The 25,491-nt window shown below is 34.5% G+C and overlaps 10 protein-coding genes across 10 annotated transcripts; 6 read left to right on the forward strand and 4 right to left on the reverse strand.

Moving 5' to 3' along the window:
• Nucleotides 1-59: 59 nt before the first annotated feature.
• DFA_10214 (uncharacterized protein) lies at nt 60-7,818 on the forward strand (the record flags this gene model as incomplete). Its single annotated transcript, XM_004354070.1, has 7 exons — nt 60-365; nt 456-2,597; nt 2,708-2,995; nt 3,061-5,202; nt 5,313-5,574; nt 5,734-5,823; nt 5,861-7,818. 7 exons carry the CDS (start codon nt 60-62, stop codon nt 7,816-7,818), a joined length of 7,188 nt encoding a protein of 2,395 aa, XP_004354122.1.
• Nucleotides 7,819-7,913: 95 nt separating this feature from the next.
• Nucleotides 7,914-8,583, forward strand: DFA_10215 (uncharacterized protein; the record flags this gene model as incomplete). Its single annotated transcript, XM_004354071.1, has 3 exons — nt 7,914-8,067; nt 8,094-8,152; nt 8,215-8,583. 3 exons carry the CDS (start codon nt 7,914-7,916, stop codon nt 8,581-8,583), a joined length of 582 nt encoding a protein of 193 aa, XP_004354123.1.
• Nucleotides 8,584-8,997: 414 nt separating this feature from the next.
• DFA_10216 (uncharacterized protein) lies at nt 8,998-12,988 on the forward strand (the record flags this gene model as incomplete). Its single annotated transcript, XM_004354072.1, has 4 exons — nt 8,998-10,290; nt 10,415-10,708; nt 10,796-11,551; nt 11,627-12,988. 4 exons carry the CDS (start codon nt 8,998-9,000, stop codon nt 12,986-12,988), a joined length of 3,705 nt encoding a protein of 1,234 aa, XP_004354124.1.
• A 130-nt stretch (nt 12,989-13,118) lies between these two features.
• DFA_10217 (uncharacterized protein) lies at nt 13,119-15,659 on the forward strand (the record flags this gene model as incomplete). Its single annotated transcript, XM_004354073.1, has 2 exons — nt 13,119-13,415; nt 13,503-15,659. 2 exons carry the CDS (start codon nt 13,119-13,121, stop codon nt 15,657-15,659), a joined length of 2,454 nt encoding a protein of 817 aa, XP_004354125.1.
• Nucleotides 15,660-15,711: 52 nt separating this feature from the next.
• midA (DUF185 family protein) lies at nt 15,712-17,435 on the reverse strand (the record flags this gene model as incomplete). The annotated part of the gene is made up of 4 exons (XM_004354074.1): nt 15,712-15,974; nt 16,047-16,680; nt 16,776-17,086; nt 17,171-17,435. The coding sequence occupies 4 exons, from the start codon at nt 17,433-17,435 to the stop codon at nt 15,712-15,714; spliced, it is 1,473 nt and encodes a 490-aa protein (XP_004354126.1).
• Nucleotides 17,436-17,734: 299 nt separating this feature from the next.
• Nucleotides 17,735-18,264, reverse strand: DFA_10219 (uncharacterized protein; the record flags this gene model as incomplete). Its single annotated transcript, XM_004354075.1, has 2 exons — nt 17,735-18,051; nt 18,126-18,264. The coding sequence occupies 2 exons, from the start codon at nt 18,262-18,264 to the stop codon at nt 17,735-17,737; spliced, it is 456 nt and encodes a 151-aa protein (XP_004354127.1).
• Nucleotides 18,265-18,814: 550 nt separating this feature from the next.
• Nucleotides 18,815-20,131, reverse strand: DFA_10220 (uncharacterized protein; the record flags this gene model as incomplete). Its single annotated transcript, XM_004354076.1, has 1 exon — nt 18,815-20,131. The coding sequence occupies one exon, from the start codon at nt 20,129-20,131 to the stop codon at nt 18,815-18,817; it is 1,317 nt and encodes a 438-aa protein (XP_004354128.1).
• Nucleotides 20,132-20,315: 184 nt separating this feature from the next.
• Nucleotides 20,316-21,103, reverse strand: DFA_10221 (uncharacterized protein; the record flags this gene model as incomplete). Its single annotated transcript, XM_004354077.1, has 2 exons — nt 20,316-20,337; nt 20,364-21,103. The coding sequence occupies 2 exons, from the start codon at nt 21,101-21,103 to the stop codon at nt 20,316-20,318; spliced, it is 762 nt and encodes a 253-aa protein (XP_004354129.1).
• A 528-nt stretch (nt 21,104-21,631) lies between these two features.
• Nucleotides 21,632-22,498, forward strand: DFA_10222 (uncharacterized protein; the record flags this gene model as incomplete). Its single annotated transcript, XM_004354078.1, has 1 exon — nt 21,632-22,498. One exon carries the CDS (start codon nt 21,632-21,634, stop codon nt 22,496-22,498), a length of 867 nt encoding a protein of 288 aa, XP_004354130.1.
• Nucleotides 22,499-22,618: 120 nt separating this feature from the next.
• DFA_10223 (uncharacterized protein) lies at nt 22,619-25,105 on the forward strand (the record flags this gene model as incomplete). The annotated part of the gene is made up of 4 exons (XM_004354079.1): nt 22,619-22,689; nt 22,822-23,132; nt 23,214-23,731; nt 24,473-25,105. 4 exons carry the CDS (start codon nt 22,619-22,621, stop codon nt 25,103-25,105), a joined length of 1,533 nt encoding a protein of 510 aa, XP_004354131.1.
• Nucleotides 25,106-25,491: the final 386 nt, after the last annotated feature.

Consider the following 25,491-nt stretch of genomic DNA (forward strand, 5'->3'; position numbering starts at 1 on the left):
TGTAAAGAAGTCACCTCTTTTTATTTCCTTACAAAGAATAGTATTACAATTATTTGATAATGGATGATGTACAAAATGATAGAGAAAATAAAAAGAGTAAAGCAACATCAACAAACCCAATATCATCATCGTCATCATCAATATTCAATGCTATATTGAATCAATCTTATATTAGAAGACTGGTATTCAATCATGTTAGTTCTATTCACAAACAGTTGGGTATTAAAGCTGTTAGATTATCATCCCTTCATACCATGTTGGAATACATTCAATATGGTTTGAATGATCTATTCTTTAAACAAATAGATACACTTTGGAGAATGATGTTTGCATCATCTGATGGTATTTATAGAGCAAATAATGATGTAAGTAACAATATGAATATGTGATGATAAACACTTTGGAGTTACAGTAACGAATTATTGATTTTTTTTTTTTTTTTCTTTCTTAAAAAGATTCTAACTAAAATGATAGTAAAAACGATTGATTATCAAAACGATAAAGTATTGGAATACTTATTAAATAGAATCAAGAATGAAATGGGACCATTTCAAACAACGGTTATGATCGTATACACTAGTTCTAAATACCAAATCGAGTATCTATCTTTAAAAGTATATAATCTGTTGGTTGATGACAATGTATTCATAGATTCAAGCCATTTATTACAGAGAATGGCCAAGACTGCTGTATCTTTGATTGGTGATGTCGATGGGATAAGAAACTTGTTCAAGAGATACAATCTTTCAAACCTCGATTTTCTATTTCGCAATGATGAAAAGTTACCAACAATCAAAGATTTATTCAAGAAAAAGACAGATATCGAATTGATTGAACTGTGTAATGTTGTGGCTACTGTCAACAAAATGACCGATAAAAGGAAGAGGGGTTTTAACAATGGTGGAGTGAACCAAGTTGATATTGTTTTGCCAGCCATTCTCCAAGACCGTCTCAAAGTCATGGAGCACTTTGCCATGAAACCAAAACCTCTCACGAGAAACATCATCTCTGAATATTCTCCACAACTCTTTTCACCATACTCTTCCAAATCGATTCGAGACAATGAAAGAAAGAAAGAAATCCACAGGATCATATTATTGCATTCGAATGGGCATGACGACTTGACCCAAGGACTTGACGACCAAGGATTGATGGACAAGATCAGTGATGGAACAGATATTGAGTATCTACGATACATATCATCACCACAGACGCCTGACGCCGCTGACCATTTCAAGCAATTGGCTCAACAAAGTTATTTATCATCTCGGGTACTGGAATCTGAATGTGTAGAAGAGGTTTTCTCATTGTTCTTGGATCACGCACGTATGGATAGTACCTTTGGAATGAGAATCGGTCATATCCAGGGGATTCCTCCAGTCCTTTGCTCGCGTCATTATATCGATCTCTTGTCTCTGCACGTTGGTTATGTTAGCTATGGTACCTGTAATATCCTCCGATCGGCTATCCAACAAGCTACAACAGCCGGAAACAACCTCTATGACCACCTCGACTATGTCCTCAACTCCAAGTTTTGTGAAAAACTCGACCTCGATTTAGCAGAAGGGGTTGCAGCGGTCGTCGAGATGGGTGGCATAGATACTGATCGTTTGATCAAGAGACTGGTCACATTTGCCAAACAATCTTCAGGAAAGTGTCATTTCCCAATGGAGTCGGTTCACAAGTACACACTACACGATTACCAAGGACGCGATCAATTCATATCGGCTGTTAAAAGAATACTCGACAAGATAGATTTCGATGAACATTATGGTCAACCTATTTTCCGGTTTGGAAGTGAGAGTCAATTGATGATACTCGATAAGTCACTTTTGGAAAAGATTATAACACTTCAAAGGTTGGATTATGAATACTCCTATTGGTACCTCTATAATGCAGCCATGTCAGCAGACATTAAGCTCTACAAAAAGGTGCTTTCCCTATGCTCACCCAACACCTACCAACTAGTCAATCTCATTTTATTAGTGGTCAATGCAGGTCACTATGAATTTGCAAAGAAATTAATCAACAGTTCATCGATAAGCTTGAATAATGTGACACCTAAATTATTGAAACAGTTAATGAATATACTATTTCCATTATACTTTGATTTAATCAACAAAGATCATAGCCATCAAAATATGGCAAATGTCATTTTGGATCTAGTTCCATCCCAAGACAGATCAGATATTCTTTACTATGCAACAGATTTGACAGATGAACAATTGATGGCACTTTGGAGTGGTCCTTTATATTTGGGTACAAACTTGAAAAATTGGTTGTACGAACCATCTAAACATTTGAAACATTTAAAGTACGATCAAAAGTTCTTTAATCATTTAGAAAGATTATATCGATTCTATCAAAACCATTCAAACATTTACAAAGTAGTTGAAGGATCTCCTCCTGCTCAACTCGATGCAAATGATCCACCTCCATTGACCATCGAATATATTGGAATATGGAATCAATGTTTGGATAGTTATTATTACAACAATAGTGATGATACCATCACATTTGTACGTCGTTATACTCAACAAGAATATGATGATTTTATTAAATTGGCTACCTCTGTTGCTTTTGTTCCAAACAAACTTGTAAAATAAAATAAATAAATAATATTTTTTTTACCAAATTTCATCCTTCAAAAGGTCATCTCAAACCTGTTTATAAAAAAAGATAATAATAATAATATAAATACATATAGATTATAATGGAAGATGCTAATCATCAAGAATCGTATACGGTTGCATCATCGTCATCATCATCAATATTCAAAGTTATATTGAATCAATTTTATCTTAGAAGGCTGATATTCAATCATGTTAGTTCTATTCACAAACAGTTGGGTATTGAAGCTGTTAGATTATCATCTCTTCATACAATACTAGAATATATTCAATATGGTTTGAATGATCTATTCTTTAAACAAATAGATATACTTTGGAGTTTGATGTTTGCATCATCTGATGGTATTTATAGAGCAAATAATGATGTAAGTTAATAACAACTTTTGGAGTTCTCTAGTGTAGTTACTAATTTAGATTTATTCTTTCAAAGATTCTAATTAAAATGATAGCAACAACAATTGACTATCATAATCATCAAGTATTGGAATACCTATTAAATAGAATCAAGAATGAAATGGGACCATTTCAAACAACGGTTATGATCGTGTACACTGGTTCTGAATACCAATTTGAAGTAGATTATCTATCTTTAAAAGTATATAATCTGTTGGTTGATGATAATGTATTCATAGATTCAAACCATTTATTACATAGAATGGCAAAGACTGCTGTATCGTTGATTGGTGATGTCGATGGGATAAGAAACTTGTTCAAGAGATACAATCTTTCAAACCTCGATTATCTATTTAGCAATGATGAAAAGTTCAAGAAAAAGACAGATATCGAATTGATTGAACTGTTCAATGTTGTGGAAACTGTTAACAAATTTGGAGAGGATGATATTGTTTTGCCAGCCATTCTCCAAGACCGTCTCAAAGTCATCGAGCACTTGTCAATGAAACCAAAACCTCTTTTAGTAGGGGGAAACCCCTTTGAATGTCCTCCACAACTCTTTTCACCATACTCTTCCAAATCGATTCGAGACAATGAGAGAAAGAAAGAAATCCACAAGATTATATTATTGTATTCGAATGGGTATGACGACTTTATTCAAGGAATTGACGACCAACGATTAATGGACAAGATTAAAGATGGAACAGATATTGAGTATCTACGATACATATCATCGCCCGAGACAACCACAGACTCTACAGATCATTTCAAGCAATTGGCTAAACGAAATTATTTATCATCTCGGTCACTGGAATCTGAATGTGCAGAAGAGGTTGTCTCATTGTTCTTGGATCATGCACGTATGGATAGTACTTTTGAAATGAATATCGGTCATATCCAGGGGATTCCTCCAGTCCTTTGCTCGCGTCATTATATCGATCTCTTGTCTCTGCACGTTGGTTATGTTAGCTATGGTACCTGTAATATCGTCCGATCGGCACTCCAACATGCGACCACCACAGGAAACAATCTCTATGACCACCTCGACTATGTCCTCAACTCCAAGTTTTGTGAGAAACTCTACCTCGACGTAGCAGAAGGGGTTGCAGCGGTCATCGAGATGGGTGGTACCGATACCGATCGTTTGATCGAGCGACTGGCCACATTAACCAAAAGATCTTCAGGAAGGTGTCATTTCCCAATGAAATCGGTTCACAAGTACACACAACAAGATTACAAAGGACGTGATCAATTCATATCAGCAGTTAAAAGAATACTCGACAAGATAGATTTCGATGAGCATTATGGTCAACCCATTTTCCGGTTTGGAAGTGAGAGTCAATTGATGATACTCGATCCAGCACTACTGGAAAAGATTATAACACTTCAAAGGTTGGATGATGAATACAACTCTTGGTATCTCTATAATGCAGCCATGTCGGCAGACATTAAGCTCTACAAAAAGGTGCTTTCCCTATGCTCACCCAACACCTACCAACTAGTCTATCTCCTTTTATCAGTGGTCAATGCAGGTCACTATGAATTTGCAAAGAAATTAATCAACAGTTCATCGATTAACTTGAATAATGTGACACCTCAATCCTTAAAAGAGACAATGGATATTCTATTTAAATTATATTTTGATTTAATCAACAAAGATTCACAACAATCAAAGGCTATGGGTAGTGACATCAAGTCAATCGATGATCATAGCCATCAAAACATGGCAAATGTCATTTTGGATCTAGTTCCATCTCCTCATAGATCCCATATTCTTTACTATGCAACAGATTTGACAGATGAACAATTGATGGTACTTTGGAGTCGTCCTTTATATTTGGGTACCAACCTTAAAAATTGGTTGTACGAACCATCAAAACATCTCGAACTTTTAAAGTACGATCAAAAGTTCTTTAATCATTTAGAAAGATTATATCGATTCTATCAAAACCATTCAAACATTTACAAAGTAGCTGAAGGATCTCCTCCTCTTCAACTCGATGCAAATGATCCACCTCCATTGACCATCGAATATATTGGAATTTGGAATCAATGTTTGGATAGTTATTACTACAACAATAGGGATGATACCAACACATTTGTACGTCGTTATACTCAACAGGAATATTATGATTTTATTAAATTGGCTACCTCTGTTGCTTTTGTTCCAAGCAAACTTGTAAAATAAAATAAATAAATAATATTTTTTTTACCAAATTTCATCCTTCAAAAGGTCATCTCAAACCTGTTTATAAAAAAAGATAATAATAATAATATAAATACATATAGATTATAATGGAAGATGCTAATCATCAAGAATCGTATACGGTTGCATCATCGTCATCATCATTATTCAAAGTTATATTGAATCAATCTTATCTTAGAAGACTGATATTCAATCATGTTAGTTCTATTCACAAACAGTTGGGTATTGAAGCTGTTAGATTATCATCTCTTCATACAATACTAGAATATATTCAATATGGTTTGAATGATCTATTCTTTAAACAAATAGATATACTTTGGAGTTTGATGTTTGCATCATCTGATGGTATTTATTGAGCAAATAATGATGTAAGTTAATAACAACTTTTGGAGTTCTCTAGTGTAGTTACTAATTTAGATTTATTCTTTCAAATATTCTAATTAAAATGATAGCAACAACAATTGACTATCATAATCATCAAGTATTGGAATACCTATTAAATAGAATCAAGAATGAGATCGGACCATTCAAACTATGGTTACTATCGTATACACTCGTCTTCAACAATACCGAATCGAGTATCTATCTTTAAAAGTATATAATCTGTTGGTTGATGACAATGTGTTCATAGATTCAAACCATTTATTACATAGAATGGCAAAGACTGCTGTATCGTTGATTGGTGATGTCGATGGGATAAGAAACTTGTTCAGGAGATATGATCTTTCAAATCTTCATTCTTTATTTAAAAAGAATGATCATTTACCAGCGATTAAATACTTGTACAAGAAAAAGACAGATATCGAATTGATTGAACTGTCCGATGTTGTGGAAACTGTTAACAAATTTGGAGAGGATGATATTGTTTTGCCAACCATTCTCCAAGACCGTCTCAAAGTCATTGAGCACTTTGTTATGAAACCAAAACCTCTTATCGTAGGGAGAACCCCCTTTGAATGTTCTCCACAACTCTTTTCACCATACTCTTCCAAATCGATTCGAGACAATGAGAGAAAGAAAGAAATACACAAGATTATATTATCGTATTCGAATGGGTATGATAACTTGGTTCAAGGACTTGACGACCAAGGATTGATGGACAAGATTAGAGATGGAGCAGATATTGAGTATCTAAGATACATATCATCACTCGAGACAACTGATGCCACAGATTTCAAGCTATTGGCTGGAGGTTGGGATATAGATCCGTCACTGGACTCTGATTGTGCAGAGGAGATTATCTCGTTGTTCTTGGACTATGCAAGTTTGGAGAGTACTTTTAAAATTGGTATCAGACAAATCAAGAGGTTTCCTCCAGTACTTTGCTCGCGTCATTATATCGATCTCTTGTCTCTTCACGTTGGTTATCGTAACTATAGCATCCGTGATATCGTCCGAGCAACACTCCAACATGCTACCAACACAGGAAAAGGTCTCTATGACCACCTAGATTATGTCCTCAACTCCAAGTTTTGTAGAAATATTTCCCTCGATTTAGGAGAGTCGGTTGCAGCTGTCGTCGAGATGGGTGGCATAGATACTGATCGTTTGATCGAGCGACTGGTCACATATGCCAAACACTTTTCTGGAAGGAGTCAATTTCCAATGGAGTCGGTTCACAAGTACACACTAAAAGATTACAAACTACGCGATCAATTCATATCGGCTGTTAAAAGAATACTCGACAAGATAGATTTCGATGAACATTATGGTCAACCTATTTTCCGGTTTGGAAGTGAGAGTCAATTGATGATTCTAGATCCAGCACTACTGGAAAAGATAATAACACTTCAAAGTTTTGGATCGGAATACTCCTACTGGTACCTCTATAATGCAGCCATGTCTGAAGACATTAAGCTCTACAAAAAGGTGCTTTCCCTATGCTCACCCAACACCTACCAACTAGTCAATCTCCTTTTATCAGTGGTCAATGCAGGTCACTATGAATTTGCAAAGAAGATTATCAACAATTCATCGATAAACTTGAATATTGTGACACCTAAATTATTGAAACAGTTAATGAATATACTATTTCCATTATATTTTGATTTAATCAACAAAGATTCACAACAAGCAAAGGCTATGGGTAGTGACATCAAGTCAATCGATGATCATAGCCATCTAAACATGGCAAATTTCATTTTGGATCTAGTTCCATCTCCTCATAGATCCCATATTCTTTACTATGCAACAGATTTGACAGATGAACAATTTATGGCACTTTGGAGTGGTTCCTTATATTTGGGTACAAACCTTAAAAATTGGTTGTACGAACCATCAAAACATCTCAAGAATTTTAAATACGATCAAAAGTTCTTTAATCATTTAGAAAGATTATATCGATTCTATCAAAACCATTCAAACATTTACAAGGAAGTTGAAGGACCTCCTCTTCAACTCGATGCAAATGATCCACCTCCATTGACCATCGAATATATTGGAATTTGGAATCAATGTTTGGATAGTTATTATTACAACAATAATGATGATACCAACACATTTGTACGTCGTTATACTCAACAAGAATATGATGATTTTATTAAATTGGCTACCTCTGTTGCTTTTGTTCCAAACAAACTTGTAAAATAAAATAAATAAATAAATTTATTTTTTTTATTCCATTCCCTTCACACCACCTTTAGCGATTAATGGTTTGAAAAAAAGAGGTAATTCTAGGATAGATAATGGAAGATGTTAATGATAGAGAAAAGAAAAAGACTAAAGTTGGTCTCTCTAATGATCATGAAGAATCATATGCAGTTGCATCATCATCGTCGTCGTCATTCAAAGCTATATTGAATCAATCTTATCTTAGAAGACTGATATTCAATCATGTTAGTGATCTATTCTTTAAAAACAAATAGATAAACTTTGGGGAATGATGTTTTCATCGTCTGATGGCATATATAGAGCAAACAATGATGTAAGTAACGATATTGTTAAAGTTATTTTTGCAATTTAATATTTATTTATTCTTTCTAAAAGATTCTTCCCAAAATGATAGCAACAACAATTGACTATAATAATCATCAAGTATTGGAATACCTATTAAATAGAATCAAGAATGAGATCGGACCATTTCAAACTATGGTTACGATCGTGTACACTGGTTCTGAATACCGAATCGAGTATCTATCTTTAAAAGTATATAATCTGTTGGTTGATGATAATGTATTCATAGATTCAAACCATTTATTACATAGAATGGCAAAGACTGCTGTATCGTTGATTGGTGATGTCGATGGGATAAGAAACTTGTTCAAGAGATACAATCTTTCAAACCTCGATTATCTATTTCGCAATGATGAAAAGGTACCAGCAATCAAAGATTTATTCAAGAAAAAGACAGATTGAACTGTGAAATGTTGTGGCTACTGTCAACAAGAGGATGGTGGTTAACAAAAATGGATGGAATCAATACGATATTGTTTTATCAGCGTTTCTCCAAGACCGTCTCAAAATCATCGAGCATTTGAAAACAAAACCTCTTACCGTCCCGAAAACATCACCGAATATTCTCCACAACTCTTTTCAACGAATCATGCGACCACAACTAAACAGATAAAAGACAATGAAAGAAAGAAAGAAGTACACAGGATCATATTATTGTATTCGGATGGGTATGACGACTTTATTCAAGGACTTGACGACCAACGATTGATGGAAAAGATCAGTGATGGAACAGATATTGAGTAAAGATATACTATCTCGGTCACTGGGATCTGAGTGTGCAGAAGAGGCTGTCTCATTGTTCTTTGTTCTTGGACTATGCACGACGTCTGGACAGTACTATTAAAATCAATATCAGACAAACCAAAAAGTTTCCTCCAGTCCTTTGCTCACGTCATTATATCGAACTCTTGTCTCTGCACATTAATTATGTTAGCTATGGTACCACTGATATCGTCAGAACTACACTCCCACCTAGATTATGTCCTCAACTCCAAGTTTTGTAATGATCTCTACCTCGATTTAGGAGAGTCGGTTGCAGCGGTTGTCGAGATGGGTGGCATCGATACTGATCGTTTGATCGAGAGACTGGTCACCTATGCCAAACAATTTACAGGAAAGTGTCATTTCCGATTGGAGTCGGTTCACAAGTACACACAACACGATTACCAAGGACGTGATCAATTCATATCTGCAGTAAAAAGAATACTCGACAAGATAGATTTGAATTATTATGGTCAACCCATTTTCCGTTTTGAAAGAAAAAACATATGGATACTCGATCCAGCACTATTAGAAAAGATTTCGACCGTGGGGTTTCGTTACTACTACTACTTCCTCTTTAGTGCTGCCATGTCTACCGATATTAAACTCTACAAAAAGGTGCTTGATATGTGCACTCCTCGCACCTACGATCTGATCAAAATCCTTTGTTTGGTGGTCCGTGCCGGCCACTATCAATTTGCAAGGCAATTCATCAACACTTCATCGATAAACACCAATCTCATGACACCGAAATACTTGAAAAAGTCAATGAATATTCTATTTAAATTATACTTTGATTTAATCAACAAAGATCTCCAACAGTCACAAGTAGAGGTTATCGAGGGTAGTGACAACGATACTATCAAGTCAGGCGATGATCATAGCCATCAAAGCATAGCAAATGTAATTTTGGATCTATTACCATCGCAATACCAATCCCATATTCTTTACTATGCAACAGATTTGACAGATAATCAATTGATGGCACTTTGGAGTGGTCCTTTATATTTGGGTACCAACCTTAAAAATTGGTTGTACGAACCATCTAAACATCTCAAGCTTTTAAAGTACGATCAAAAGTTCTTTAATCATTTAGAAAGATTATATCGATTCTATCAAAACCATTCAAACATTTACAAAGTAGTTGAAGGACCTCCTCCTCTTCAACTCGATGCAAATGATCCACCTCCATTGACCATAGAATATATTGAAATATGGAGTCAATGTTTGGATAGTTATTACTACAACAATAATGATACCAACGCATTTGTAAGTCGTTATACTCAACAAGAATATAACAAATTTATTAAATTGGCTACTTCTGTTGCTTTTGTTCCAAACAAACTTGTAAAATAAAATAAATAAAAAATAATTTTTTTTTGAACGACCAAGTGGAGGTGTGAACTTGCATTATTTATTCTCACATATTGTAGATAGATAGAAATAGATATACATATAATATATTAGATAGATAATGGAAGATGTAAACAATGATAGAGAAGATAAAAAGAGTCAACGACTAGGAATGTCAAATCAATTATTCTCAAGAATACTGAATCAAACGTATCTTAGAAGTTTAATATTCAATCATGTTAGTTCTATTCACAAACAGTTGGGTATTAAAACTACGAGAATAACATCTACATTTATACCTCTACAGTATATTCAATATGGTTTGAATGATCTATTCTTTAAACATATCGATTTACTTTGGAGTTTGATGTTTGCATCATCTAATGGTGTATATAGAAATGATCATGCTGATGTATGTATTAGATCAACTAATAGTTAATTCAAAATATCTATTAATACGTATATATTAACAATTCACATCTCTTATTTCATCTTAAAGAAACTATATAATTTAATGACATCGGCAATTCATTATAATAATCATCAAGTATTGGAATACCTATTAAATAGAATCAAGAACGAGATTGGACCATTTCAATCAACAACCATTACAATTAAATTTGATCGTGTATCAGAATCTAAAAAGATACGTTGTCTTAGTTTAAGGATATTCAAGTTATTGTCAGATGATAATATATTGATTGAATCGGATATATTAATACATCGGATGGCAAAGACTGCAATCATTGTGATTGGTGATGTAGATGTAATTAGAAATTGGTTCAATAGATATAATCTTTCAAACCTCAAGAATCTATTTACAATGTATCCTTCAAAAGTGAATGGTATACCAAAACTAAAAGATTTATTCAACAAAAAGACAGATACCGAATTGATCGAACTATACAATGTTGTTTCGACTGTCAACAAGAAGATGAATAAAAGAAGTAGAATGGAGATGATAATGCAAGCATTGGTTCAAGACCGTATCAAAGTAATCGAACATATCATTAATGATGGAAAAGATAAGAAATGGAAAAGAGCTCTTGCTCCACTCTTCTTCTCAAACTCACCATCCTCAAGTAAAAAGTACGAGAGAATGAAAGCTATTATATTCTACGACCACAAATTCAATTTTAAATACGATTATGATGATGACCAAGAAAGATTGTTGGAAAAGATAGCAGATGGAACAGATATCGAATATCTACGATACATATCATCACCACAAGTATCGACACCTGCCGATTTCAAAGTATGTGTATCACGTTGGAATTTTTCAGGGTCACTGAAATCTGGATGCGAACAAGTAGTATCATTTTTATTGGAGAGTGTTCCAAAGGAGGGTATCTCTCAACTCGACTTCCATACCGTCTATTTGGTACACCGAGTATTTTGTACGCGTCATTATATCGATCTCTTGTCAGCACACGTCCGTGGTAACTTTATTATCACATCCAATATCATCCAATCAACACTCTTACAAGCACCAAAAGGAAAAGAGTATGCAGAACTAGACTATGTACTCAATTCAAAGTTTGGTGAAAAATGTCACATCAATATTGCAGAATCTGTTGGATTCATCATTGACAAGTATCGAGGTGACAATGATATGTTGGAGAGGTTAATAGAACATGCTCGAAAATTCCCTTGGCACTGTCGATTCCCATTCGGGTCGATTGACAAGTACACAATAGAAGATTACCCACAACGTAATCAATTCATATCAATCATTGAAAAGGTACTTGCACAAGTTCCATTTACACAATCTCAATTCAAAGAGACTACCAGACAAGAAGAACCCATTTTATATGTACGTAAAAAGAATATCAAGCGTATCCTCATTCCATCACTTCTCAAAAAAATATCAAACGGTTCAAACTTTTGTCTAGAAGTACTTGACAATACAAACATGTATATCTATAGACAAATGTTCAGGATCATCTATGGTGCCAAGATTAAAGTCGATAGTGTCAATACATATGATCGTGTCACTATTCTTTGTTTATTGGTCGGTGGAGGGTACCATCGACAGGCACAAGAATTTATAGTTGAATACTTGGACTTGGTGACTATCGATGATGACAATAATGATCAAGTGCAACAAATATATGGTATTTTATATCAAATATCTCTTCACTTGATCAAGAAGAAACAGTCACAACAACAAGTAAAGGAAACAATAATGGAGGAGGATGATATAAGTTACGCAATGGAAATTGAACATATTGACCAACAAGTGGACTATCAAGAATTAGCCGATCAAATTTTAGATCTCATGCCACTTGAATACCAACCAGATATTCTCTTTTATGCAAAGGATTTGACAGACGAGCAATTTATACCACTTTGGGAACGATTCTATTTGGATTCAAACCTTGAAGATTGGTTGGACCATTCCTCACACCCTATGTTTTTCCAATACGATCAAACATTCTTTAATCATCTTGAAAGATTGTATCGACTCTATCAACAAGAATATGGAATCGATGAAAAAATGGATGCACCTCCTTTGGTTTTTAAATATTTTAAAATATGGAATCAATGTTTAGATAATTATTATTACAACTTTGATGATGATGATAATAACACCAACACAATTGTAAATCGGTATACTAAAAAAGAATATGATGATTTTATGGATTGGGTAACTCCATTGGGTTTCATACCTTCAAAACTTATTTCAAAATAAATGCAAACCAAAAAAGGAAATTTCATTTTTGAAAATTAGAGAAGTTTTCATTGCACACAAGCAGTTCACTATCATTCATATTAATACAAAGATATAAACAGATAGGATAGAGATATATTAGATAGATATAATGGAAGATGTAAACAACTATGATAGAGATAATAAAAAGATTAAAAGACGACTACTATCAAATCAATCTTTATTCTCAAGAATATTGAATCAAACGTATCTTAGAAAACTGATATTCAATCATGTTAGTTCTATTCACAAACAGTTGAATATTAAAGTTGTTAGATTATCATCTCTCTTTTTACCTATACAATACATTCAATATGGTTTGAATGATCTATTCTTTAAACATATAGATTTACTTTGGAGTTTGATGTTTGCATCATCTAATGGTGTATATAGAAATGATCATGCTGATGTATGTATTAGATAATAATAGTATTCATTTTAAAATATTAGATATTAGTATTATTAACAATAAGTTAACTTATTTTATTTCTAAAAGAAACTAACTAGAATAATGTCAACAGCAATTCATTATAATAATCATCAAGTATTGGAATACCTATTAAATAGAATCAAGAATGAAATGGATGAATTTAAATCGACACCCATTACAATCTACTTTGATTACGCTAAAGAATCAACTAATGAAAAGATACATTGTCTTGGTTTAAAGATATTCAAGTTATTGTCAGATGATAATATATTGATTGAATCGGATATATTAATACATCGGATGGCAAAGACTGCAATCATTGTGATTGGTGATGTTGATGTAATTAGAAATTGGTTCAAGAGATACAATCTTTCAGACCTCAAGAATCTATTTACAATGTACCCAACAACAAAAGCCAAAGGTATACCAACACTCTTTGATTTAATCAACAAAAAGACAGATATCGAATTGATCGAACTATACAATGTTGTGAAAATTGTCAACAAGAAGATGGATAAAAGGAGTAGAATGGAGATTATCTTGCAAGCATTGGTGCAAGACCGTATCAAAGTAATCATGCATATCATTAATGATGGAAAAGCCAAGAAATGGAAAAGACCTCTTGATGCACTTCTCTTTTCACCATACTCTTCCAAAAAGACACAAGATTATGAGAGAATGAGAGCTCTCAAATTCTACGGCATCAAATTCTGTTGGAAATACGACTATGTCGACCAAGAAGGATTGACGCACAAGATTAACAATGGAACAGATATTGACTATCTACGATACATTACATCGCCACAAGTATCGACACCTGCCGATTTCAAAGTACATGTCTCACGTTGGAATTTTGCAAAGTCACTGGAATCTGGATGCCAAGAAGCAGTCTCGTTTATACTAGATTGTGTGCAAAAGGATAGTACAATTCGAATCGACTGCATTGCCACCGTGTTTTTTAATCCAATATTTTGCTCACGTCATTATATCGATCTCTTGTCAGCACACGTCATCAATTCTGGTTCATATCACCCATCAAATCTCGTACAATCAACACTCTTACAAGCACCAAAAGGAAAAGAGTATGCAGAACTAGACTACCTTCTCAAATCAAAGTTTGCTCAAAAATGTCACATTGATTTTGCAGGCTCTGTTGGATTCATCATTGACAAGTATGGTGGTGACAATGATTTGTTGGAGAGACTGGTGGCACATGCTGAAGGATTTCCAAAAAAGTGTGGATTCCCATTCGAATCGGTTGAAAGGTACACAGAGCAAGATTACCCTGGACGTGATCAATTCATATCAATCGTTGAAAAGGCACTTGCACAATCACCTTTTTTAAAATCGGAATTCAAACAGAGGGACAGAATAGATGAACCCATTTTATATGTACCCAAACATAATATCGAGCGCGTCCTCATTCCATCACTTCTCAAAAAGATTATCAACCAATATTGTCGATTTAGTCTCCAAGCCATTGACAATTCAAGCATGAGACTATGTAGACATATGTTTCAGTTCATCTATGGCGCCCCGATCAAATTCGATAGTATCAATCCATATGATCGTGTCACGATCCTTTGTTTAATGGTCGGTGCCGGTTACTATCGATTTGCAAAAGAATTTATCTTACACTTGAACATGGCGATTATTGCAATGGGTAACAAAATGGAACAATCAATCGATATTTTAATTCAATTATCCCTCCACTTGATCAAGAAACCGTCACAACAACAAGCACTGGAGGATAGTGATATTAACATGCCAATTGACCAACAAGTCGACTATCAAGAATTGGCAGATCAAATTTTAAATCTCATACCAGTTGAATACCAACCAGATATTCTCTACCATGCAAAAGATTTGACAGACCTACAATTAATACCACTTTGGGAACGATTCTATTTGGATTCAAACCTTGAAGGTTGGTTGGACCACCATTCCTCACACCCTATGTTTTTAAAGTACGATCAAACATTCTTTAATCATCTTGAAAGATTGTATCGACTCTATCAAGAATATGGAAAGGATCAAAAAATGGATCCACCACCTTTGGTTATAACATATTTTAAAATATGGAATCAATGTTTGGATAAATATTATTACACCTTAAATGACGAAAGCAACACAATTGTCCGTCGTTATACTCAACAAGAATATGATGATTTTATCGATTTGGCAACATCAACTGGTTTCATTCCTTTAAAACTTATAAAATAATAAAAAAAAAAGACAAAATATCTTATTATTTTCTGATTTATAATTGTTATAATTAACCCAACATTAATTCTTCATCATCATAAGATTTGGCTGTTGCAAATCCTACTGGTTCCAATTTCTTATCTAAAATGGTAATGACCTTGTAGGTTGTACCCATTTCATCAGGACTGACCAATTTGTGATAGGATTTGGCCAACTCTTCAATCTTTGATTTTTCATCAATCTTGCCAACCAATCTTTGTAATCTATGTTCTGCTCCCATCTCTTTTAAAAATATTCCTTGATCAACTGGTCCAACCGATGTTACATCTTTTTCTAAAAATAAATGAAATTAAAAATTAATTATTTAATTATTTAATTACTTAATTATTATTAATAATTACATACTTAGATGCTTAATACATTTACGAATAGCAGAAAAATCAACCCAAGTACTTAAATCTGCAGATCCTGGTTTATCGAGAATATCTACAAACTTGTGATTACGAATGGCTTGTAGTGAGTTGTTGAGTATTTTGTCCTTGCCATAATCGATAAACAAGGCGGCACCTGAATGCTCGGCAATACGAAGTGCAATCTTTTGTGAAATGCCTAACCCGGCAACACCAAGTTCGACCGTGTACCCCTCGACACCAAACTCTGGCAAGAGATATTGAACGGCCTTGGTCATGGCAGTTGGTCCATTGGACAGAACAAATCTTAGGTGGTGTGGTCCATCCTTTGAAATATCTTCGTCTACCATCACCTCACACCATCCCTTTGCCTTTGTGAATTGGAATACGTTGATGGGAAGAGCATCGAGAAACTCTTGACCAATGTAGAGTGTCGGTCCGTTTGGAACCGTGTCAATCGATTGATGCCAAGTAATATTGATACCTTCTGGTGACTTTCCTTGTGATGCCTCTGGTTTGTCGTCTCTATAGTAAAGTAGTCTTGTCTTTTGCATACTTTTCAAATGTGTACTAACTTCTACCATATGAACTTCAATTGATTGATAGAAATCTTTAAATACTTTTGTTGACTAAAATATAAATATAAATAAAAGTATACATTAGTCTATGTATCCTTTTCTTCTCTTTTCTCTACTATTCACTTTTTCTTTTTCTATTTACATACTCTTAAAATATCATGCATTAATGTACCTCTACCAGGACCACATTCAACGATTTGTAACTTTGATGGTTTACCCATAGACTCCCAAGTAGCAACACACCAGATACCCAACATTTCACCAAACAATTGAGATATCTCTGGTGCAGTGATAAAGTCACCTCCTCTACCAAATACATCTCTGTTCATATAGTATCCATACTTTGGGTTGGTCAAACATTCCTTCATCAACGTGTCTACTGGGAATGGACCTCTAACCTGTGCAATCGATTGCAAGTACTTTTCAAACTCTGTAATTGGTTTCTTCTTTTCATGTGCTTATAAACCATTAGTATAAATGATATGTCATTTAATCTAACTAAATCTAGCTAGACTAGTCGCAGAGATGATGATGTACATACTATGAACTGAAGTTGGGAATTTAGCTAAACCACTTCTATCAATTGCTATACTAAGTTCTTTTCCTTTTCCTTCTGCTCTATGATCATTTAATGATTCTATAAATGATTTAGCTCCTTGATCTACTGATTGATCTGTTGATGATGATGATGAAGTCTTGCTGTAATGATATCTTGTAGTAGTAGAATTTTGTTGAAACAATGAAGAAGAAGTAGATGAAGATGATAATCTTTTACAACATTTGATTTGTGATAATCTATTCATCATTCTTTTTAAAATATTATATAGAATGATCTATCGATCTCTCTCGACTGACTCGTCTTTTAATTAAAAAGTATGTAGTAACATTTTTGTGAGTGAATTTTTTGATCAATTAAATTAAATATTATTTATTTATTTATTTATTGATGTTAAGTATAGAGAATAAACTATATCATATGATTGATTATCAATTAAGTTATTTATTATTTATTTATTTATTGATGGTATAGAGAATAAACTATCTATATCATGATATGATTGATTAGGTGGGGGGAAAGAAGATAAAGGAATATTCAGTCCTAAATTTATACTAATTGAACATTCTTTACGTAGATATAAGCGGCTTGAGTTCCCTTGTTAATGTAACCAAACTTGTGAGATTGACCAACAGCCAATTGAGAGACATATGATGGGAGTGACAAATCAGAACCGATTCTATCAACTGACCAGATGGCGTTACCGTCTTTGAGATTCATTCCAGAGGTTCCCATTAACACATCCTTTACAACTCTGGGACCGTGGTTGGTGACAGTGACTTCAAGTTGGACGTATGGAATTTGACCATTGTTATCAGCCCATGAACTTACAACCTTTTGGGTAACTGTTACATAATCACATTTGTCTAGAAAAAAGATTAAAAAAAAAAGATTAATTTAAATATTATTATTAATTTTTAATTGTTAAAGTTTTACATACAAACACATTGGTATTGATTGGTAACACAATCAAACTCACAAGTTTGACCTGGTCCACACATCTTTGGTCCACATTTGAATGGAGTGGCAGTGCTGACAGTAACAGCTAACAAAGCAAAGAGTAAAATTAAAAGTCTCATTATTTTAGATAATTAGTTTTTGTTTTGGTTTGGTTGTTTAGGTTGGATGATTTGATTTGATGAATAATAAATGAATTTAATCTTCTTATTTATAGTTTTGTGAATCATGAAATCCAATCCATTTGGACTCCAAAAACATTCCAAAATAATATTAATATTAATATTATTATTTTTTCCATCAGATTAGATCATCTTGCTCGTTTCTCTCTATGAATAATCTCTCGCTCTTTCTCGTCAATGTTCATTGAATTATTATTATTATTATTATTATTATTATTATTATTATTATTATTATTATTATTCATTCCAACCCAACCAATTTCATAATTGTTGCAATGTACATCAAACAAATTTAATTTGATTTAATAGATTGTTTTTTTTTTTTTTTTTTTTTTTTTTAATCGTTCTAATTAACTCTATCACATTACAACTATAACAATGGAAGTTGTTTGTTTGTTTTATATGTTTTTAGAAATATACTATATATTTCTTTGTAAAAAATATTACATATTATTATTACATATTATTATTATTTAACTTTTTTAAACTATTATGGAGCAAGTTCATCTAAAAGTACAAAATCCATTTCTTGTTTGATTAATTCACCAAAACGATATGTTGATCTCTTGGGATATGGGGTTGGTGTGTTAGGAGTTGGTTTAAAGAATATGGTGTAATTGGATTTGCTATTTTCTTCTTCAAGGTATTGACTGGTTTGAATGGGAACGGGGTAGGAGGCATGCTCCATATCCTTGGCAACACGACAAATGTCGCGTGGTGTGTCAAACGAGTTTGGATAAGTGCTACGAATATGATTGACCAATTTTATGTTTCCAGAGAGCAATGCTTGTGCAATGGTTATATGTACTCTTCCAGGTCCGTTAAACATTGGACAATTATAGACCAGGTCAAACATTTCAATGTCTCCACATAGGCCAATATCACAGAATAGACCTATAATATCGGCAAAGTAACTGTCTAATCCAAGAGTAAATGACCCTTTAGCAAACTTGTCCAAGTAAAGTGGCATGATCTGTGCAATGATTGCTCGGTTACCTCGTAGTAGTGACGATAATGTCAATACAAACAACTCTTCGGTATGCCATAAATGTTTAAACTGCGCGCATAGTCGCGCGACATTGTCGGGTGACACTACAGAGATGGCAGCCTGTACAAACATAAAGAGGAAGTTCTTTTTACAGCTGTCGTCCAATACACTGAGCATCGACGAAAAGATGGGTTCGACAGCCACCTTGACAACGACCGGGTAAAGCAACCATTTAAAGTTTTTGGCTGCTGTATTGACCGCCATCTCATGTGGTGCCAACTCGAATAGATACCGTAGTGTAGCAATTGGGTATTCCATATAGGTCGGTCTCTTGCAATGAACAAGGAACGTGTCTCGATCGGGAATGAATAGTTGGAGTATACTGATATTTCCCGACTTGAGAATGGTGTGGTATCCAGGTCCCAAATGTTCCTTTTTAACCAATGAACAGTCTACAAAATAATTTAAAATGTCTATCTGTCCATCGGTAATACAATCTCTAATAGTCTGTTCTGATGGCATGTACTTGTTATTATTATTATTATTATTATTATTGTTGTTGTTGTTTGTGAATCGCTCGACCAATACATGTGCAACCTCTAGTGATGCAATAAAGTCGATTGTATCAAGATCCTTTTTCTCGTCGGACCCAGTGTTGTCCAAGAACCACTCGACCTGCTCTCTCGACCCATGGGCACAGAATAGTCGGAACCAACGTTTACCATCGGTTGTCTCTTTTGCCAATCGAAACATTATCGCGTGTGGTATATCACGATGTTTGGCACATGCACGTATCATCTCTCCAGGCTCGACATGCATTGTGGTGTGCACTCCCATAGCAACCAAAGTTTTGGCAAACAATATATAGTTGTATAATGGATGACTGTGTACCAACCCAGCAACATGTAAATACTGCATCGACTTGTCAACACTATCCATTGTCACTTTGACATCACACATGTTTGTCATTCGACACACCAACATGACCTTCTCCACCATTAATCTAGTTATGGTTGTCTTGTCCTCTAATTTGGACAATTGGAGTATATACATCTTGGCAGCGATACTACCCCATCCAATAAGTTTGTACACCTTTTCGATTGTAGCCAGACCCAACTTGTCAACCAACACGACCACATCGACTTTAGATAGATTGAATAATTTCGAATCCAGATATCTATCGGCAACAAAGCTATCATCTAGGTCTGCGACAGTAGCCAAATCATCAAGAGGTAGTTGTAGTTGTTTGATACCACTGAATTGTCGTTTGAGATAATTTGCAGCTTCAACAGACCTTGGACAAAACATTAAATCTTTTGGTGGGACAACACTATCATCCATTTGATAGTGTTCTTGTAGACACTCCAAACCAACCAAGTTATCTGCAGATAATGCACGAATTACCAAATCCCAAAAAGTGTCTGTTCTTGTACTCTTGCCAGCTATCGATACTTGGTCGTCGTTGTCATATGCACGTAACATCAACATGATAGTATCACGATCTTTGCACGCAGCAATCAGATCAAGTGTACCAGTTCTTGTAAACACTAGTTTCTCTCCACGTTGAATCTTTTCTCTTAACAATCCATAGTGTCTGTTCTTGAGCATGTCACAGACAACCGTCATGTCACCGTACCTCTTTATCTTTGACACATTTCTAAAATCACTATCGGTCTGATAGATTATCTTGTTTATCCAATGTACATGATCAAATATCTGTCTCCACAACAATCTATTCCTAACAACTTGATATATTATTATATTATTTCTATTACTAATAATCTCTGTCATCTCTCTCTCTTTAATTCTTCCCAAAAAGAAAAATAAAAAAAAATAATTAAAAAAAAAGATGATGAAGTCACAATAATTGATAAAAGAGAACAGCTTCTTCTTTTCTTTATTATTTCTTTTTTTTTACAAGTTAATATATATATATATGATATATGTTTGTATTTATCTGTATTCAACATGGTTAAAGTAAAGTTCAACAACAAACAGATAGTTCAGCAACAAGCTCGAGATTGATGATTCATTCGATGTCGATCATGATGATGGCTTGAAAAGTAGCAAAGAAAAAGAAATCGGGCGTACACACACCTGACTTGCCTAATCGGGACATGTAAAGGATTGCGCATGTCGAATTTTGCAAAGGCGGCACCTTCGCAATAACCTGAATCTGATGCTTATGTTAATTTTGGATATTACATTATCATAACAAGAATATAAGAACATGTTCTTCTCTCTTCAGCTCTTTCATTTACTTTTGTATTTATATATATCTATCTATAAATAATATTAATAATAATATTAATAATAATAATGACATCAACTTTACAACAACAACAACAACAATCATCACAAGATGAATTCAATCTACCACAAACAAGTGATATGATTGAAGACCGTGATTTGAAATTTATATCAGATTATTTAAAGGAGAGTGATAAGGATGCATTAAGACAACACGTGTTTAAAGTATGGAGTGACTGCATTACCACTGCTCATGCCTATAGGTGTATCAAAAGTTTGTCATTCCTCTATCCAAAGATTCATCGTCACTATATCTATGAGAAAGAGATTGCTCAGTCGTCTGCCAAATCATCACTCCAATTCTTGGACCTTGGATGTTGCTTTGCCACTGATACACGTCAACTTGTCAGAGATGGTGTGCCACCCTCCAACATTGTAGCTATCGACGTTGTTCCAGACTACTGGCAATTTGGTACCAAGCTCTACAAAGATGCCGATACTCTAGGTGTAGAGTCACGTTTTGGTAATACTATCAGTGACCAATCGTTTGCATCGGATCTCAACAACACAAGAGACTATGTGTGGACCGGTCTTGTACTACATGTACTCACCAAACAAGATGTAGAGGGATTACTCCGACGTGTATACGGATTCCTCAAGTCTGGAGGCACCTATTTCGGTACATGTGTCGGTTCAGAGGTTGAACAAGTTTGGATTCCAAACACGAGCTCATCTCCAAGATACCTTCACTCGGATGTATCTCTCACTGCACTCCTCACCACACTCGGTTTCAAAGATGTCAAAGTCCAATCATACGACTCTAAAGAACTTCAAATGTCCCTCCGTCAACAAAATGCTGCCCAAACTCAAATATTGGAATGGAAGGCTGATGGAAACATTCAAAAAAGAATCCTTGTATTCTCTGCCAAAAAATAAACAATAAATATATATTTATTCTTCTCATTGTGCACAAGAATAATAAAGTTTACATAGATATTCTAGATAAATATAACGGGTACCCGAAATCTTCAAAGTCCGAATTAAACAACATTAAAAATGTTGTGCAAGGTTGATGTATTTTCAATTTTTTCTCACAATGCAAATATCCAAAGAGATAATACTAGATTGTAAAGTATCTTGATCACATGATCAGTACTTAATAAGTATGATAGATAGCAAGGAAGGAGATTATTCTTCACTTTAATAATGTATACTACTTATACAAGTTAGAGGATGGGTATAAATAATCATATAAATAGAAATAGTAATAGTAATACTACATCAGTCATTGCTTTAGTTTTAGCATGCTTTCTGTCTTTTGCAATAACAACAACCCAAGCTCGTATTCAACAACATGTATCAATACGATATGATATTCAACAATCTTTGTTTAACATTAGTAGTAGTAGTCACCACTCATCAAAAAAGATACACATCTTGGATTTATTAGCTGATCCATTATTATCAACAACATCATCTGATTCATCAACATCATCAGATTCAATTTCAATACAATGTTCAAATGATTTATATAATCTAACAAAATTAAAGTATCCTAGTTCATTTGAAAGTATGTTTCAATTCAATAGATATTAAAGAGAATGAATGAATGATATGTATTAATTAATTTATTTATTTGTTTGAACTATAGTATTGGAAGCAAGTGGAAAAGGATTTTGGGATTTAGGAAATTATGATAATTGTTTGAGTTTACCAAGCAATGTATCACAGTATTGTGCAATATCAACACCTAGAGTAGTGACGTTGGCTGGGTTGTGTCTGCCTTGTTCATGCTCTGAGAGTGATGTTGGCACGGCACTAGAGATGGTGATGAACAAGACTGGTATGACTACCTATTTGGTCGAAGCTGGTATTGGATCTGTATTCACGGTCCATTGTTATTCGGGTGACCATCTGACCGATAGACCACCCATGACTGCCGGACCGATCATTATGATTATTCTATGTTTGGTGATTGCATTGTTTGTAGTGGCTGGCACATTGATTGAATACCTATTATTCACACGTATATCAATTGCCAAAAGATATGAAGATGAATACAATACAAATGAAGAATGGAATCTTTTGGTAAATGATAAGAGTAAAGACTACAAAAGTACGCCAATTAATTACCAAGAAGAGATGAATCAAGCTACTACGATACAAAAAGTATTATTGTCATTTTCATTGATCCAAAATTACAATAGTTTTGTTGGGTCGTCTTCAGACAAGAAACACTTTGATGTGTTGGACGGTGTACGCTTTTTCAGTACTTGTTGGGTGGTACTAGGACACAACCTGTTGTTTAACATGGAGTTTGGATACGACAATATGCAGACGATTACGACCAAGGTCATGTCAAGCCTTCCATTTGTTCTTGTAACATCTGCAGAGTTTGCGGTCGACGTATTCTTTATGTTGTCTGGGTTCCTTGTCTTTTACACTTTGCTACAGCAACTTGACAAACCAACGTACACCACTACCACGACTCTTGGTAAATACAAGTTTTGGATAAAGTATGTGGTGCATCGGTACATCCGATTATCGCCACTCTACTTTTTCCTCTTGTTTGTTCTTTGGAAACTGTCTCCACAGTTTGGAACGGGACCTTTTTGGTTTGGGTTCAAGCAAAGTGTTGTGGCGGGATGTGATGACTATTGGTGGACGAATCTACTGTACATCAACTCGCTGCATTCCAATACACTGACCAACGAGTGTTTTGCGTGGGGGTGGTTTTTAGGAGATGACATGCTCTACTACATCTTTGTGGCGCCACTTGCCATACTGCTGTACAAGCGGTCCACCAAGCTCGGCGTACTGTTTGTTCTGCTGTTACTCGCCATCACGTTCACCACCAATCTTTGGATCACTCTAAAATACAACCTTGTCACATTTTTCGAGTTTACCAAGCAGTCGGGCGCACCCTTTAACTTTACCACCGATATTTACCAAAAACCTTGGACACGCGTCGGTCCCTATGCCGTCGGTATTGCCATGGCCATGATCTTTGACCAAACACGTCAATCAACCAACCCAATCATCCACGCCATCAAGACATGGCCAGTTGTTCGATACACATTCTACGTCGTTGCACTTGGTACCACCACATTCTTTACGTTTATCCCTTACAATGCATTTGTAGGTGATGGATGGAGTACACTACAAAATGCACTCTTTAATGCGTGTGGCCATACTGGGTTTGTACTAGGTGCCGGTCTCTTTCTCCTCACTGCCTTTGCCGGTCGTGGAGGACTGGTTGCTTGGTTACTTGAACGTCCCATCTTTAAAAACCTCTCCAAACTCACCTACTCTACCTACCTCATCCACCCAATTGTCATTTCATCCATTGCATTTAGTCGTGTCACACTCTTCCACTACAAAACTGTAAACGATGCCGCCTCTATCATTTCCAACATTGTATTTGCCTTTACCTGTGCATTTATTGTACATCTTACAATTGAAAAACCATGTATCAATCTTGAAAAATTATTATTCCATCCAAAACCATCATCTTCATCAACAAAATATGTTCTATTAAATTAAATTAACATCAATCAATCCATCCATCCAAAAGATAATATTATAATTATCTATTTTATAATAAATCATTTTAAAATAAATAAATAAATAAATAATTAGTTAATCCATGTTTCAAAATTATTTGTTAACTGAAAGTTAAAGTTGGATGGATATATATTCATATGATATTTTTAGCTCTCTTCACAATTAATTCAGTTACAACTGAAATGTCAGTGGTCAGAGGTCAGTGGTCAAAGACATTATTATCAGAACCAACTGAAACTTGGATGATCATTATTTAATTGTCACAAATGATTTGTTATACTAGAATTAATTGTGGATGTTAAAAATAGGATCATAATTTAAGTATTTGATTCGCGTATCAAGAAGTGGTTGGCAATTGGTGCGAA

Source organism: Cavenderia fasciculata (assembly GCF_000203815.1).
Source record: "Cavenderia fasciculata unplaced genomic scaffold Scf_EU5ZYIE02H8LDV-5, whole genome shotgun sequence".
NCBI lineage: Eukaryota > Evosea > Eumycetozoa > Acytosteliales > Cavenderiaceae > Cavenderia > Cavenderia fasciculata.